This window comes from Tympanuchus pallidicinctus, unplaced genomic scaffold (genome assembly GCF_026119805.1).
Source record: "Tympanuchus pallidicinctus isolate F22 unplaced genomic scaffold, pur_lepc_1.0 scaffold96, whole genome shotgun sequence".
Taxonomy (NCBI): Eukaryota; Metazoa; Chordata; class Aves; order Galliformes; family Phasianidae; genus Tympanuchus; species Tympanuchus pallidicinctus.
Window position 1 is genome coordinate 1 of NW_026294820.1, and position 17603 is coordinate 17603.

Here is a 17603-nt window from a genome sequence, read left to right on the forward strand (position 1 = left end):
ACCTGGAGACCCCAGACCCAACTGGAGACCCCCGACCCCCATCAGGAGACCCCCAACCCCCTCCAGGATACCCCAGACCCCATTTGGATCCCACTGACCCCATTCAGAAACCACTTGACCCCACTTGGAGACCCCTGACCCCATTTGGAGACCCCAGACCTCATTTGGAGACCCCAGACCCCATTTGGATCCCAGTGACCCCATTTGGATCCCAGTGACCCCATTCCGAAACCACTTGACCCCATTTGGAGACTCCTGACCCCATTTGGAGACCCCAGACCCCATTCCGAAACCACTTGACCCCGCTTGCAGACCCCCAACCCCACCTGCAGACCCTACTGGCAGACCCCATTCAGACACCCCCAGACCCACCTGGAGACACCCCGACCCCATTCACAGACCCCCAGACCCCACTGGCAGACCCCCAGCCCCCATTCAGACACCCCCAGACCCACCTGGAGACACCCCGACCCCATTCACAGACCCCCAGACCCCACTGGCAGACCCCCAGCCCCCATTCAGACACCCCCAGACCCCATTGGGAGACCCCAGACCCAATTTGGATACCACCAACCCCATCCAAAGACCTCTTGACCCCCTTTGGAGACCCCAACCCCACCTGGAGACCCCAGGACCCAACTGGAGACCCCCAACCCCCATCAGGAGACCCCCAACCCCCTCCAGGATACCCCAGACCCCATTTGGATCCCACTGACCCCATTCCGAAACCACTTGACCCCACTTGGAGACCCCTGACCCCATTTGGAGACCCCAGACCCCATTTGGATCCCACTGACCCCATTCCGAAACCACTTGACCCCATTTGGAGACCCCAGACCCCATTTGGAGACCCCAGACCCAATTTGGATCCCACTGACCCCATTCCGAAACCACTTGACCCCATTTGGAGACTCCTGACCCCATTTGGAGACCCCAGACCCCATTTGGAGACCCCAGACCCCATTTGGATCCCACTGACCCCATTCCAAAACTACTTGACCCCATTTGGAGACCCCAGACCCCATTTGGGAACCCCCAGACCCCATTTGGATACCACCAACCCCAACCGGAGACCTCTTGATCCCGCTTGGAGACCCCAACCCCACCTGGAGACCCCAGGACCCAACTGGAGACCCCCAACCCCCACTGGGACCCCCGAACCCCACTGGCAGACCCCCAGACCCCATTCAGACACCCCCAGACCCACTTGCAGACACCCCGACCCCATTCACAGACCCCAACCCCCATCAGCAGACCCCCAGACCCCATTCGGACAACCCCGGACCCAATAGGGAGACCCCAGACCCAATTTGGATACCACCAACCCCATCCGGAGACCTCTTGACCCCCTTTGGAGACCCCAACCCCACCTGGAGACCCCAGGACCCAACTGGAGACCCCCAACCCCCATCAGGAGACCCCCAACCCCCTCCAGGATACCCCAGACCCCATTTGGATCCCACTGACCCCATTCAGAAACCACTTGACCCCATTTGGAGACCCAGACCCCATTTGGTGACCCCAGACCCCATTTGGAGACCCCAGACCCCATTCCGAAACCACTTGACCCCACTTGCAGACCCCCAACCCCACCTGCAGACCCCACTGGCAGACCCCCAGCCCCCATTCAGGCACCCCCAGACCCACTTGGAGACACCCCGGCCCCATTCACAGACCCCAACCCCACCGGCAGACCCCCAGACCCCATTCGGACAACCCTGGACCCAATTGGGAGACCCCAGACCCAATTTGAACACCACCAACCCCATCCAAAGACCTCTCGACCCTGCTTGGAGACCCCAACCCCACCTGGAGACCCCAGACCCAACTGGAGACCCCCAACCCCCATCAGGAGACCCCCAACCCCCTCCAGGATACCCCAGACCCCTTTTGGATCCCACTGACCCCATTCCGAAACCACTTGACCCCATTTGGAGACTCCTGACCCCATTTGGAGACCCCAGACCCCATTTGGAGACCCCAGACCCCATTTGGAAACCACTTGACCCCACTTGCAGACCCCCAACCCCACCTGCAGACCCCATCAGCAGACCCCCAGCCCCATTCAGGCACCCCCAGACCCACTTGGAGACACCCCGACCCCATTCACAGACCCCAACCCCACCGGCAGACCCCCAGCCCCCATTCAGACAACCCTGGACCCAATTGGGAGACCCCAGACCCAATTTGGACACCACCAACCCCATCCAAAGACCTCTTGACCCCCCTTGGAGACCCCAACCCCACCTGGAGACCCCAGACCCAACTGGAGACCCCCGACCCCCATCAGGAGACCCCCAACCCCCTCCAGGATACCCCAGACCCCATTTGGATCCCACTGACCCCATTCCGAAACCACTTGACCCCATTTGGAGACTCCTGACCCCATTTGGAACCCCCAGACCCAATTTGGACACCACCAACCCCCATCCAAAGACCTCTTGACCCCCCTTGGAGACCCCAACCCCACCTGGAGACCCCAGGACCCAACTGGAGACCCCCGACCCCCATCAGCAGACCCCCAGACCCCATTCAGACACCCCCAGACCCCATTGGGAGACCCCAGACCCCATTTGGACACCACCAACCCCATCCAAAGACCTCTTGACCCCCCTTGGAGACCCCCCAACCCCACCTGGAGACCCCAGACCCAACTGGAGACCCCCGACCCCCATCAGGAGACCCCCGACCCCCATCAGCAGACCCCCAGCCCCATTCAGGCACCCCCAGACCCACTTGGAGACACCCCGACCGCATTCACAGACCCCAACCCCACCGGCAGACCCCCAGACCCCATTCGGACAACCCTGGACCCAATAGGGAGACCCCAGACCCAATTTGGACACCACCAACCCCATCCAAAGACCTCTCGACCCTGCTTGGAGACCCCAACCCCACCTGGAGACCCCAGACCCAACTGGAGACCCCCAACCCCCATCAGGAGACCCCCAACCCCCTCCAGGATACCCCAGACCCCATTTGGATCCCACTGACCCCATTCCGAAACCACTTGACCCCACTTGGAGACCCCTGACCCCATTTGGAGACCCCAGACCCCATTTGGATCCCAGTGACCCCATTCCGAAACCACTTGACCCCATTTGGAGACCCCAGACCCCATTTGGAGACCCCAGACCCAATTTGGATCCCACTGACCCCATTCCGAAACCACTTGACCCCATTTGGAGACTCCTGACCCCATTTGGAGACCCCAGACCCCATTTGGAGACCCCAGACCCCATTTGGATCCCACTGACCCCATTCCAAAACTACTTGACCCCATTTGGAGACCCCAGACCCCATTTGGGAACCCCCAGACCCCATTTGGATACCACCAACCCCAACCGGAGACCTCTTGATCCCGCTTGGAGACCCCAACCCCACCTGGAGACCCCAGGACCCAACTGGAGACCCCCAACCCCCACTGGGACCCCCGAACCCCACTGGCAGACCCCCAGACCCCATTCAGACACCCCCAGACCCACTTGCAGACACCCCGACCCCATTCACAGACCCCAACCCCCATCAGCAGACCCCCAGACCCCATTCGGACAACCCCGGACCCAATAGGGAGACCCCAGACCCAATTTGGACACCACCAACCCCATCCAAAGACCTCTTGACCCCCTTTGGAGACCCCAACCCCACCTGGAGACCCCAGGACCCAACTGGAGACCCCCAACCCCCATCAGGAGACCCCCAACCCCCTCCAGGATACCCCAGACCCCATTTGGATCCCACTGACCCCATTCCGAAACCACTTGACCCCACTTGGAGACCCCTGACCCCACTTGGAGACCCCAGACCCCATTTGGAGACCCCAGACCCCATCACGAAACCACTTGACCCCACTTGCAGACCCCCAGCCCCTACTGGCAGAACCCCAGCCCCATTCAGGCACCCCCAGACCCACTTGGAGACACCCCGACCCCATTCACAGACCCCAACCCCACCGGCAGACCCCCAGACCCCATTCGGACAACCCTGGACCCAATTGGGAGACCCCAGACTCAATTTGGACACCACCAACCCCATCCGGAGACCTCTTGACCCCCCTTGGAGACCCCAACCCCACCTGGAGACCCCAGACCCAACTGGAGACCCCCAACCCCCATCAGGAGACCCCCAACCCCCTCCAGGATACCCCAGACCCCATTTGGATCCCACTGACCCCATTCAGAAACCACTTGACCCCATTTGGAGACTCCTGACCCCATTTGGAGACCCCAGACCCCATTTGGAGACCCCAGACCACATTCCGAAACCACTTGACCCCACTTGCAGACCCCCAACCCCACCTGCAGACCCTACTGGCAGACCCCCAGCCCCATTCAGGCACCCCCAGACCCACTTGGAGACACCCCGACCCCATTCACAGACCCCAACCCCACCGGCAGACCCCCAGACCCCATTCGGACAACCCTGGACCCAATTGGGAGACCCCAGACCCAATTTGGATACCACCAACCCCATCCAAAGACCTCTTAGCCCCGCTTGGAGACCCCAACCCCACCTGGAGACCCCAGACCCAACTGGAGACCCCCGACCCCCATCAGGAGACCCCCAACCCCCTCCAGGATACCCCAGACCCCATTTGGATCCCACTGACCCCATTCAGAAACCACTTGACCCCATTTGGAGACTCCTGACCCCATTTGGAGACCCCAGACCCCATTTGGAGACCCCTGACCCCATTCCGAAACCACTTGACCCCACTTGCAGACCCCCAATCCCACCTGCAGACCCTACTGGCAGACCCCCAGCCCCATTCAGGCACCCCCAGACCCACTTGGAGACACCCCGACCCCATTCACAGACCCCAACCCCCACCAGGAGACCCCCAGACCCCATTCAGACACCCCCAGACCCCATTGGGAGACCCCAGACCCAATTTGGATACCACCAACCCCATCCGGAGACCTCTTGACCCCCTTTGGAGACCCCAACCCCACCTGGAGACCCCAGGACCCAACTGGAGACCCCCGACCCCCATCAGGAGACCCCCAACCCCCTCCAGGATACCCCAGACCCCATTTGGATCCCACTGACCCCATTCCAAAACCACTTGACCCCATTTGGAGACTCCTGACCCCATTTGGAGACCCCAGACCCCATTTGGATCCCACTGACCCCCATTCAGAAACCACTTGACCCCACTTGGAGACCCCTGACCCCACTTGGAGACCCCAGACCCCATTTGGAGACCCCTGACCCCATCACGAAACCACTTGACCCCACTTGCAGACCCCCAGCCCCTACTGGCAGACCCCCAGCCCCATTCAGGCACCCCCAGACCCACTTGGAGACACCCCGACCCCATTCACAGACCCCAACCCCACCGGCAGACCCCCAGACCCCATTCGGACAACCCTGGACCCAATTGGGAGACCCCAGACTCAATTTGGACACCACCAACCCCATCCGGAGACCTCTTGACCCCCCTTGGAGACCCCAACCCCACCTGGAGACCCCAGGACCCAACTGGAGACCCCCGACCCCCATCAGCAGACCCCCAGTCCCATTCAGGCACCCCCAGACCCCATTTGGTGACACCCCGACCCCATTCACAGACCCCAACCCCATCAGCAGACCCCCAGCCCCCATTGAGAGATCCCCAACCCCACTCGGAGACCCCCGGCCCCACGGGGGCCCCCATCCGGCCGCCCACCCTGACGACGTGGATGCGGCCGCGCAGCTCCTGCAGGGTGCCGTAAAAATGCCGCACGGCGTCGCCAAACTCCGCGCTGCCCTCGGCCAACGGCAGCAGCCGCACCGCATCCGCTGCACCCACCGCATCCGGGCCTGGGGGCGAGGGGGGCAGCGGGGTCAGCGGGGGGGTGGGGTCAGGGGGGTCAGAGGGGTCTGTGGGGTCAGGGGGGTCAGCGGGGGTCAGTGGGGTCAGGGGGGTTGGGGTCAGAGGGGTCTGTGGGGTCAGAGGGGTCAGCAGGGTCAGGGGGGTCAGCGGGGGTCAGTGGGGTCAGTGGGGGGGTGGGGTCAGAGGGGTCAGTGGGGTCAGAGGGGTCAGCGGGGGTCAGTGGGGTCAGGGGGGTTGGGGTCAGAGGGGTCTGTGGGGTCAGGGGGGTCAGCGGGGGTCAGTGGGGTCAGTGGGGGGGTGGGGTCAGGGGGGTCAGAAAGGTCAGTGGGGTCAGATGGGTGAGTGGGGGGGTGGGGTCAGAGGGGTCAGTGGGGTCAGTGGGGTCAGGGGGGTCAGTGGGGTCAGTGGGGTCAGGGGTCAGTGGGGTCAGTGGGGTCAGAGGGGTCAGTGGGGGTCAGTGGGGTCAGCGGGGGGGCAGGGTCAGGGGGGTCAGGGGGGTCAGAAAGGTCAGTGGGGGGTAGGGTCACAGAGGTCAGTGGGGTCAGTGGGGTCAGGGGGGTCAGTGGGGTCAGGGGTCAGTGGGGTCAGTGGGGTCAGAGGGGTCAGTGGGGGTCAGGGGGGTCAGCGGGGGGGCGGGGTCAGGGGGGTCAGAGGGGTCAGAAAGGTCAGTGGGGGGTAGGGTCACAGAGGTCAGTGGGGTCAGAGGGGTCAGGGGGGTCAGTGGGGGGGTGGGGTCAGGGGGGTCAGAGGGGTCTGGGGGGTCAGAGGGGTCAGTAGGGTCAGGGGGGTCAGCGGGGGTCAGTGGGGACGGGGGGGTGGGGTCAGAGGGGTCAGAGGGGTCAGTGGGGGGGTGGGGTCAGAGGGGGTCAGCGGGGTCAGAGGAGTCAGAGGTCAGTGGGGTCAGAGGGGTCAGAGGGGTCAGTGAGGGGGTGGAGTCAGAAGGAGGTGGGGTCAGTTGGGGTGAGGTCAGAGGGGTCAGTGGGGTCAGAGCGGTCAGTGGGGGGGCGGGGTCAGGGGGGTCAGACAGGGGGTGGGGTCAGAGGGGTCAGATTGGTCAGGGAGGTCAGAGGGGTCAGAAAGGTCAGTGGGGTCAGGGGGGTCAGTGGGGGGGTGGGTCAGAGGGGGTCAGTGGGGTCAGAGGGGTCAGTGGGGTCAGAGGGGTCAGGGGGGTCAGAGGGATCAGTGGGGTCAGAGGGATCAGTGGGGGGGCGGGGTCAGGGGGGTCAGGGGGGTCAGAGGGGTCAGGGGGGTCAGACGGGGGTGGGGTCAGAGGGGTCAGATTGGTCAGCGGGGTCAGAGGGGTCAGAAAGGTCAGTGGGGTCAGAGGTCAGTGGGGTCAGAGGGGTCAGTGGGGGGGTGGGTCAGAGGGGGTCAGCGGGGTAAGAGGGGTCAGGGGGGTCAGTGGGGTCAGAGGGGTCAGGGGGGTCTGTGGGGTCAGAGGGGGGTAGGGTCACAGAGGTCAGTGGGGTCAGAGGGGTCAGTGAGGGGGTGGGGTCAGGGGGGTCAGTGGGGTCGGGGGTCGGTGGGGTCAGTGGGGTCAGTGGGGTCAGAAAGGTCAGAGGGGTCAGAGAGCTCAGAAAGGTAAGTGGGGTCAGAGGGGTCAGCGGGGGGGTGGGTCAGAGGGGTCAGAGGGGTCAGAGGGGGGATGGGGTCAGTGGGGTCAGGGGGGTCAGTGGGGGGTAGGGTCAGAGAGGTCAGAAAGGTCAGTGGGGTCAGAGGGGTCAAAAGGTCAGTGGGGTCAGAGGGGTCAGTGCGGGGGTGGGTCAGTGGGGTCAGTGAGAAGTGGGGTCATAGGGGTCAGAGGGGTCAGGGGTGTCAGTGGGGGGGTGCGTCAGAGAAGATCAGTGGGGTCAGTGGGGTCAGAGGTCAGTGGGGTCAGAGGGGTCAGCGGGGGTGGGGTCAGAGGGGGTCAGCGGGGTCAGAGGAGTCAGAGGTCAGTGGGGTCAGAGGGGTCAGAGGGGTCAGTGGGGTCGGGGGTCGGTGGGGTCAGAGGGGTCAGAGGGGTCAGTGAGGGGGTGGGGTCAGAAGGAGGTGGGGTCAGTTGGGGTGAGGTCAGAGGGGTCAGTGGGGTCAGAGGGATCAGTGGGGGGGCGGGGTCAGGGGGGTCAGACAGGGGGTGGGGTCAGAAGGGTCAGTGGGGTCGGGGGTCAGTGGGGTCAGAGGGGTCAGAGGGGTCAGAGGGGTCAGAGGGGTCAGTGGGGGGGCGGGGTCAGGGGGGTCAGAAAGGTCAGTGGGGTCAGAGGGGTCAGATTGGTCAGCGAGGTCAGAGGGGTCAGAAAGGTCAGTGGGGTCAGGGGGGTCAGTGGGGGGGTGGGTCAGAGGGGGTCAGTGGGGTCAGAGGGGTCAGGGGGGTCAGAGGGGTCAGGGGGGTCAGAGGGGGTCAGCGGGGTCAGAGGGGTCAGGGGGGTCAGAAAGGTCAGTGGGGTCAGAGGGGGTCAGCGGGGTCAGAGGGGTCAAGGGGGTCAGACAGTGGGTGGAGTCAGAGGGGCTCAGGGGAGTCAAAGGGGGGTGGAGTCAGTGGGGTCATAGGTCAGTGGGGTCAGAGGGGTCAGTGCGGGGGTGGGTCAGTGGGGTCAGTGGAGAAGTAGGGTCAGAGGGGTCAGAGGGGTCAGTGGGGTCAGAGGTCAGTGGGGGGTGGAGTCAGAGGGGTCAGAGGGGTCAAGGGGGGCAGAGGGGGTCAGTGGGGTCAGTGGGGGGGTGCGTCAGAGAAGATCAGTGGGGTCAGTGGGGTCAGAGGTCAGTGGGGTCAGAGGGGTCAGTGGGGGGGTGGGTCAAAGGGGGTCAGTGGGGTCAGAGGGGTCAGAGGGGTCAGTGGGGTGGGGGTGGGATCAGTGGGGTCAGAGGGGTGGCATGGGATCAGTGGGGTCAGGGGTCAGTGGGGTGGGATGGGATCAGACCGGATGGGATGGGGTGGGATGGGGTGGGATGGGGTGGGATTGGGATGGGATGGGATGGGGTGGGATGGGATGGGGTGGGATGGGATGGGATGGGATGGGGTGGGATGGGATGGGATGGGATGGGATGGAGTGGGATGGGATGGGGTGGGATTGGGATGGGATGGGGTGGGATGGGATGGGATGGGATGGGATGGGATGGGATGGGGATGGGATGGGGTGGGATGGGATGGGATGGGATGGAGTGGGATGGGATGGGGTGGGATTGGGATGGGATGGGATGGGATGGGGTGGGGTGGGATGGGATGTGATGGGATGGGATGGGATGGGGTGGGATTGGGATGGGATGGGGTGGGATGGGGTGGGGTGGGATGGGATGAGATGGGATGGGATGGGGTGGGATGGGATTGGGATGGGATGGGATGGGATGGGATGGGATGGGATGGGATGGGATGGGATGGGATGGGGTGGGATGGGGTGGGATGGGGATGGGATGGGGTGGGATGGGATGGGATGAGATGGGATGGGGTGGGATGGGATGGGATGGGATGGGGATGGGATGGGGTGGGATTGGGATGGGATGGGATGGGATGGGATGGGATGGGATGGGATGGGGTGGGATGGGATGGGGATGGGATGGGGTGGGATTGGGATGGGATGGGATGGGGTGGGATGGGATGGGATGGGATGGGATGGGATGGGGTGGGATTGGGATGGGATGGGATGGGATGGGATGGGGTGGGATTGGGATGGGATGGGGTGGGATGGGATGGGATGGGGATGGGATGGGATGGGATGGGGTGGGATGGGATGGGATGGGGTGGGATGGGATGGGGTGGGATGGGATGGGGTGGGATGAGATGGGATGGGGTGGGATGGGATGGGATGGGATGGGGATGGGATGGGGTGGGATTGGGATGGGATGGGGTGGGATGGGATGGGATGGGATGGGATGGGATGGGATGGGATGGGGATGGGATGGGGTGGGATGGGATGGGATGGGATGGAGTGGGATGGGATGGGGTGGGATTGGGATGGGATGGGATGGGATGGGGTGGGGTGGGATGGGATGGGATGGGATGGGATGGGATGGGATGGGATGGGATGGGATGGGATGGAGTGGGATGGGATGAGATGGGATGGGGTGGGATTGGGATGGGATGGGATGGGATGGGATGGGGTGGGATTGGGATGGGATGGGATGGGATGGGATGGGGTGGGATTGGGATGGGATGGGGTGGGATGGGATGGGGTGGGATGGGATGGGGTGGGATTGGGATGGGATGGGGTGGGATGGGATGAGATGGGGATGGGATGGGGTGGGATGGGGATGGGATGGGATGGGATGGGATGGGATGGGATGGGATGGGATGGGATGGATGGGATGGGATGGGATGGGATGGGGTGGGATGGGATGGGATGGGATGGGATGGGATGGGGTGGGATTGGGATGGGATGGGATGGGATGGGATGGGGTGGGATTGGGATGGGATGGGGTGGGATGGGATGGGGTGGGATGGGATGGGGTGGGATGAGATGGGATGGGGTGGGATGGGATGGGATGGGATGGGGATGGGATGGGGTGGGATGGGATGGGATGGGATGGGATGGGGTGGGATGGGATGGGATGGGATGGGGATGGGATGGGGTGGGATTGGGATGGGATGGGGTGGGATGGGATGGGGTGGGATGGGATGGGATGGGATGGGATGGGGTGGGATGGGATGGGATGGGGTGGGATGGGATGGGGTGGGATGGGATGGGATGGGATGGGGGGGCCGCGATGTGGTGGCAGCAGGACGAGTTACAGTGGCCGCTCCCTGCTGAGCTGCATTCGCACCGAGCAGCCGCCGCAAGGCAGGGGGCACCAGGCTGCGGGTCAGCAGCGCCGTGGTGCCGGCGGCGTCGCGCTCCTCCATGCGCTGCAGGTCCACGGTGACGCTGCGGCCACCCAACACCGCCGGCACCCGGCGCTCCCTGCGCTGCCACAGGGCCTCCAGCACCGCGGCGTCCTCTGCGCCGTACGGCACCGCGGTGCCACAGGGCATCCAGCGCACCCAGCACACGGCCTGGGGAGCAGCGCTGCCTGCATGGGAAACGAGATCATTGGCACGGCATGGCATTGCATGGCACTGCATGGCACTGCATGGCACTGCATGGCACTGCATGGCACTGCATGGCCTGCATGGCACTGCATGGCACGGCATGGCACTGCATGGCACTGCATGGCACTGCATGGCCTGCATGGCACTGCATGGCACTGCATGGCACTGCATGGCACGGCATGGCCTGCATGGCCTGCATGGCACTGCATGGCACTGCATGGCACTGCACGGCACCGCATGGCACTGCATGGCACTGCATGGCACTGCATGGCCTGCATGGCACAGCATGGCACTGCATGGCACTGTGCAGCACTGCATGGCACGGCATGGCACTGCGCACTCTTATTGGGCACTCAGTGGGCACTCAATGGACACCCAATGGACACCCAGTGGGCACCCAATGGACACCCAATGGACACCCAGTGGGCACCTAATGGACACTCAGTCGGCACTCAATGGGCACCCAATGGGTTCTCAATGGACACCCAATGGACACCCAGTGGGCACTCAGTGGGCACCCTGTGGGCACCCAATGGGCACTCAGTGGGCACTCAATGGACACCCAATGGGCACTCAGTGGGCACCCAATGGACACCCAATGGGCACTCAGTGGGCACCCAATGGACACCCAGTGGGCACTCAATGGACACTCAGTGGGCACCCATTGGGCTCCCATTGGGTACTCAGTGGGCACTCAGTGGGCACCCAATGAGCACCCAATGGGCACCCAGTGGGCACCCAATGGACACTCAGTCGGCACTCAATGGACACCCAATGGGCACTCAATGGACACCCAATGGGCACCCAGTGGGCACCCAATGGACACTCAGTCGGCACTCAATGGGCACCCAATGGACACTCAGTGGGCACTCAATGGACACCCAGTGGGCACCCAATGGACACTCAGTCGGCACTCAATGGGCACCCAATGGGCACTCAATGGTTTCTCAATGGACACCCAATGGACACCCAGTGGGCACTGAATGGACACCCAATGGACACCCAATGGACACCCAGTGGGCACTGAATGGACACCCAATGGACACCCAATGGACACCCAGTGGGCACTCAGTGGACACTCAGTGGGCACCCATTGGGCTCCCATTGGGCACTCAGTGGGCACTCAGTGGGCACCCAATGAGCACCCAATGGGCACCCAGTGGGCACTCAATGGACACTCAGTGGGCACTCAATGGGCACCCAATGGGCACTCAATGGGCACTCAGTGGGCACTCAATGAGCACCAAATGGGCACCCAATGGGCACTCAGTGGGCACTCAGTGGGCACCCAATGGGCACCCAGTGGGCACTGAGTGGGCACTCAATGGACACCCAGTGGGCACCCAGTGGGCCCCCAATGGACACCCTGTGGGCACTCAGTGGACACCCAATGGGCACTCAATGGACACCCTGTGGGCACCCAATGGGCACTCAGTGGGCACTCAATGGACACCCAATGGGCACTCAGTGGGCACCCAATGGGCCCCCAGTGGGTTCTCAATGGGCACTCAATGGACACTCAGTGGGCACTCAATGGACACCCAATGGGCCCCCAGTGGGCACTCAATGGGCACCCAATGGGCACTCAATGGATTCTCAATGGACACCCAATGGACACCCAATGGACACCCAGTGGGCACTCAGTGGGCACCCAATGGACACCCAGTGGGCACTCAGTGGGCACCCAATGGACACCCAGTGGGCACTCAATGGACACTCAGTGGGCACCCATTGGGCTCCCATTGGGTACTCAGTGGGCACTCAGTGGGCACCCAATGAGCACCCAATGGGCACCCAGTGGGCACCCAATGGACACTCAGTCGGCACTCAATGGACACCCAATGGGCACTCAATGGACACCCAATGGGCACCCAGTGGGCACCAATGGACACTCAGTCGGCACTCAATGGGCACCCAATGGACACTCAGTGGGCACTCAATGGACACCCAGTGGGCACCCAATGGACACTCAGTCGGCACTCAATGGGCACCCAATGGGCACTCAATGGTTTCTCAATGGACACCCAATGGACACCCAGTGGGCACTGAATGGACACCCAATGGACACCCAATGGACACCCAGTGGGCACTCAGTGGACACTCAGTGGGCACCCATTGGGCTCCCATTGGGCACTCAGTGGGCACTCAGTGGGCACCCAATGAGCACCCAATGGGCACCCAGTGGGCACTCAATGGACACTCAGTGGACACTCAATGGACACCCAATGGGCACCCAATGGGCACTCAATGGACACCCAATGGGCACCCAGTGGGCACCCAATGGACACTCAGTGGGCTCTCAATGGGCACCCAATGGGCACTCAATGAGCACCAAATGGGCACCCAATGGGCACTCAATGGGCACCCAATTGACACCCAATGGGCACCCAATGGACACTCAGTGGGCACTCAATGGACACCCAATGGGCACCCAATGGACACTCAGTGGGCACCCAATGGGCACTCAATGGGCACCCAATGGGCACTCAATGGGCACTCAATGGACACCCAAAGGGCACTCAGTGGGAACTCAATGGACACCCAATGGGCTCTCAGTGGGCACTCAATGGGCACTCAGTGGGCACTCAATGGACACCCAATGGGCACTCAGTGGGCACTCAATGGACACCCAATGGGCACTCAGTGGGCACCCAATGGGCACTCAGTGGGCACTCAATGGACACCCAATGGGCACTCAGTGGGCACTCAGTGGGCACTCAATGGGCACCCAATGGACACTCAGTGGGCACCCAATGGGCACTCAGTGGGCACTCAATGAGCACCCAATGGGCACTCAGTGGGCACTCAATGGGCACCCAATGGGCACTCAGTGGGCACCCAATGGGCACTCAGTGGGCACTCAATGGGCACCCAATGGACACTCAGTGGGCACCCATTGGGCACTCAGTGGGCACTCAATGGACACCCAATGGGCACTCAGTGGGCACTCAGTGGGCACTCAGTGGGCACCCAATGGGCACTCAGTGGGCACTCAATGGGCACCCAATGGACACTCAGTGGGCACCCAGTGGGCACTCAATGGGCACTCAATGGGCACTCAGTGGGCACTCAATGGGCACCCAATGGGCACTCAGTGGGCACTCAATGGGCACTCAATGGACACCCAATGGACACCCAGTGGGCACTCAATGGGCACTCAGTGGGCACTCAATGGGCACCCAATGGGCAGTCAGTGGGCACTCAATGGGCACTCAGTGGGCACTCAATGGGCACTCAGTGGGCACCCAATGGACACCCAATGGGCACTCAGTGGGCACTCAGTGGGCACTCAATGGGCACTCAATGGGCACTCAATGGGCACTCAATGGACACCCAATGGACACTCAGTGGGCACTCAGTGGGCACTCAATGGACACCCAATGGGCACTCATTGGGCACTCAATGGACACCCAATGGACACACAATGGACACCCAATGGGCACTCAGTGGGCACTCAATGGACACTCAGTGGGCACTCAATGGGCACCCAATGGGCACTCAGTGGGCACTCAATGGACACTCAGTGGGCACCCAATGGACACTCAGTGGGCACTCAATGGGCACCCAATGGACACTCAGTGGGCACTTAATGGACACCCAATGGACACTCAGTGGGCACCCAATGGACACCCAGTGGGCACCCAATGGACACTCAGTGGGCACTCAGTGGGCACCCAATGGACACCCAGTGGGCACTTAATGGACACCCAATGGACACTCAGTGGGCACCCAATGGACACCCAGTGGGCACCCAATGGACACTCAGTCGGCACTCAATGGGCACCCAATGGGCACCCAGTGGGCACTCAATGGACACCCAATGGACACCCAGTGGGCACCCAATGGGCACCCAATGGGCACTCAGTGGGCACTCAATGGACACCCTGTGGGCACCCAATGGACACTCAGTGGGCACTCAATGGACACCCAATGGGCACCCAATGGGCACTCAATGGACACCCAATGGACACTCAGTGGGCACCCAATGGACACCCAATGGGCACTCAGTGGACACCCAATGGGCACCCAGTGGGCACCCAATGGACACTCAGTGGGCACTCAATGGGCACCCAATGGACACCCAATGGACACCCAGTGGGCACCTAATGGACACTCAGTGGGCACTCAATGGGCACTCAATGGGCACTCAATGGGTTCTCAATGGACACCCAATGGACACCCAGTGGGCACCCAATGGGCACTCAGTTTGCACTCAGTGGGCACCCATTGGGCTCCCATTGGGCACCACCAGGCCCTGTTCACCCCGCAGCCCCGCTCACCGCTCCCCACAGGCGCCTCCAGTCGCCCATCGCTCAGCAGCTCCCTCAGCTCGCGCTCAGCAGCGCCGACCAACTCCCCAAATCCTCTCAGCGTGGCGCAGCAGCCCTGGATGCGCAGCCGCACCGCGTGCCGCCGCCGCAACATCGCCACGCAGCCGTCCTGCAGCGCCGGCAGCCTCGCGTCCATCACTTCCACCGTCCTCAGCTCTGCTTCCAGCGCCCGCTGCAGCGCAGCCAGCACCGCTCCGGCATCGCGCTGCGACGCGGCCAACAACCGCAGCTCCGCCACCCCGTCGGGGTGAAGGGAAACTGCGCTGCGGCGCTGCGGTGCCGGCTGTGCTTCCTCCTCCTTCTCTTCCTCCTCCATAGAGCACTGCAGTGCCAGCTGTGCTTCCTCCTCCTCTTCCTCCTCCATAGAGCACTGCAGTGCCAGCTGTGCTTCCTCCTCCTCTTCCTCCTCCATAGAGCACTGCAGTGCCAGCTGTGCTTCCTCCTCCTCTTCCTCTTCCTCCTCCATAGAGCACTGCAGTGCCAGCTGTGCTTCCTCCTCCTCTTCCTCCTCCATAGAGCACTGCAGTGCCAGCTGTGCTTCCTCCTCCTCTTCCTCCTCCATAGAGCACTGCAGTGCCAGCTGTGCTTCCTCCTCCTCTTCCTCCTCCATAGAGCGCTGCAGTGCCAGCTGTGCTTCCTCCTCCTCTTCCTCTTCCTCCTCCATAGAGCACTGCAGTGCCGGCTGTGCTTCCTCTTCCTCTTCCTCTTCCTCCTCTATAGAGCATTGCAGTGCCAGCTGTGCTTCCTCCTCCTCTTCCTCCTCTATAGAGCACTGCAGTGCCAGCTGTGCTTCCTCCTCCTCTTCCTCTTCCTCCTCCATAGAGCACTGCAGTGCCGGCTGTGCTTCCTCCTCCTCTTCCTCCTCCATAGAGCACTGCAGTGCCAGCTGTGCTTCCTCCTCCCCTTCCTCTTCCTCCTCCATAAAGCACTGCAGTGCCAGCTGTGCTTCCTCCTCCTCTTCCTCTTCCTCTTCCTCTTTCCTCTCCTCCACAGAGCGCTGCAGTGCCAACGCCAGCTGTGCTTCCTCTTCCTCCTCCTCGTCCTTCATGGAGCGCTGCAGTGCTATGGCCAGCTGTGCTTCCTCTTCCTCCTCCTCTTCCTCCTTCACTGAGAACCGCAGTGCCATTGCCAGCTGTGCTTCCTCCTGCTCTTCCTCTTCCTCTTTCTTCTCCTCCATAGAGCGCTGCAGTGCCATTGCCAGCTGTGCTTCCTCTTCCTCCTCCTCCTCCTCCTTCATGGAGCGCTGCAGCGCCATTGCCAGCTGTGCTTCCTCCTCCTCCTCCTCTTCCTCTTTCCTCTCCTCCACAGAGCGCTGCAGTGCCAACGCCAGCTGTGCTTCCTCCTCATCCTCATCCTCCTCCTTCATGGAGCGCTGCAGTGCCATTGCCAGCTGTGCTTCCTCCTCCTCCTCCTCTTCCTCTTTCCTCTCCTCCATAGAGCGCTGCAGTGCCATTGCCAGCTGTGCTTCCTCCTCCTCCTCCTCTTCCTCTTTCCTCTCCTCCATAGAGCGCTGCAGTGCCATTGCCAGCTGTGCTTCCTCCTCCTCCTCCTCCTCTTCCTCTTTCCTGTTCTTCATAGAGCGCTGCAGCGCCAACGCCAGCTGTGCTTCCTCCTCCTCCTCCTCTTCCTCTTTCCTCTCCTCCATAGAGCGCTGCAGCGCCATTGCCAGCTGTGCTTCCTCCTCCTCCTCCTCCTCCTCCTTCATGGAGCGCTGCAGTGCCAACGCCAGCTGTGCTTCCTCCTCCTCCTCCTCCTCCTCCTCTTTCCTCTCCTCCACACAGCGCTGCAGTGCCAGCTGTGCTTCCTCCTCCTCCTCCTCCTCCTCCCCCCTTTCCATACCAGCACTGCGCTGCGGCTCCTTGGATCCCGCATCCCTCAGCGCCGCCGCCTCCTCTGTGGGGCAGAGGGCAGATGTGGGGCGGGCAATGGGACCTCGCCACAGGAAGCCCCCCTGCCCCCCTCCCTCAGCCCCATTTGGAGACCCCTGACCCCATGTGGGGACCCCCAACCCCATTAGGGAACCCCCGACCCCATCTGGGATACCCCAAACCCACTTGGTGACCCCCCCCCCTCCATCCCCATTTGGAGACCCCTGACCCCATTTGGAGACCCCCTCCATCCCTATTTGGAGACCCCCGAGCCCATTTGGGGATCTCCAACCCCATTAGGGAACCCCCGACCCCATTTGATACCCCAAACCCATCTGGGGACCCCCCTGCACCCCCACCTGGAGACCCCTGACCCCATTTGGAGACCCCCTCTACCCCCATTTGGAGACCCCTGACCCCATTTGGGGATCCCCAATCCCATTAGGGAACCCCCGACCCCATCTGGGATACCCCAAACCCATTTGGGGACCCCCTTCCACCCCCATTTGGAGACCCCCGACCCCATTTGGGGACATCCCAAACCCATTTGGGGATCCCCAATCCCATTAGGGAACCCGTAGACCCCATTA

At 62.6% G+C, this 17603-nt stretch overlaps 1 protein-coding gene across 1 annotated transcript; it reads right to left on the minus strand.

Moving 5' to 3' along the window:
* Window positions 1-5668: 5668 nt before the first annotated feature.
* On the minus strand, window positions 5669-16911 carry LOC128074728 (cilia- and flagella-associated protein 251-like; the record flags this gene model as incomplete). The annotated part of the gene is made up of 4 exons (XM_052670787.1): window positions 16452-16911; window positions 15095-16127; window positions 10550-10795; window positions 5669-5802 (listed from the first exon to the last, which is right to left on the minus strand). Coding segments are annotated over exons 1-4 (1812 nt in total), but the record flags the coding sequence as incomplete, so codon positions are not given.
* Between the last annotated feature and the right edge of the window lie 692 nt (window positions 16912-17603).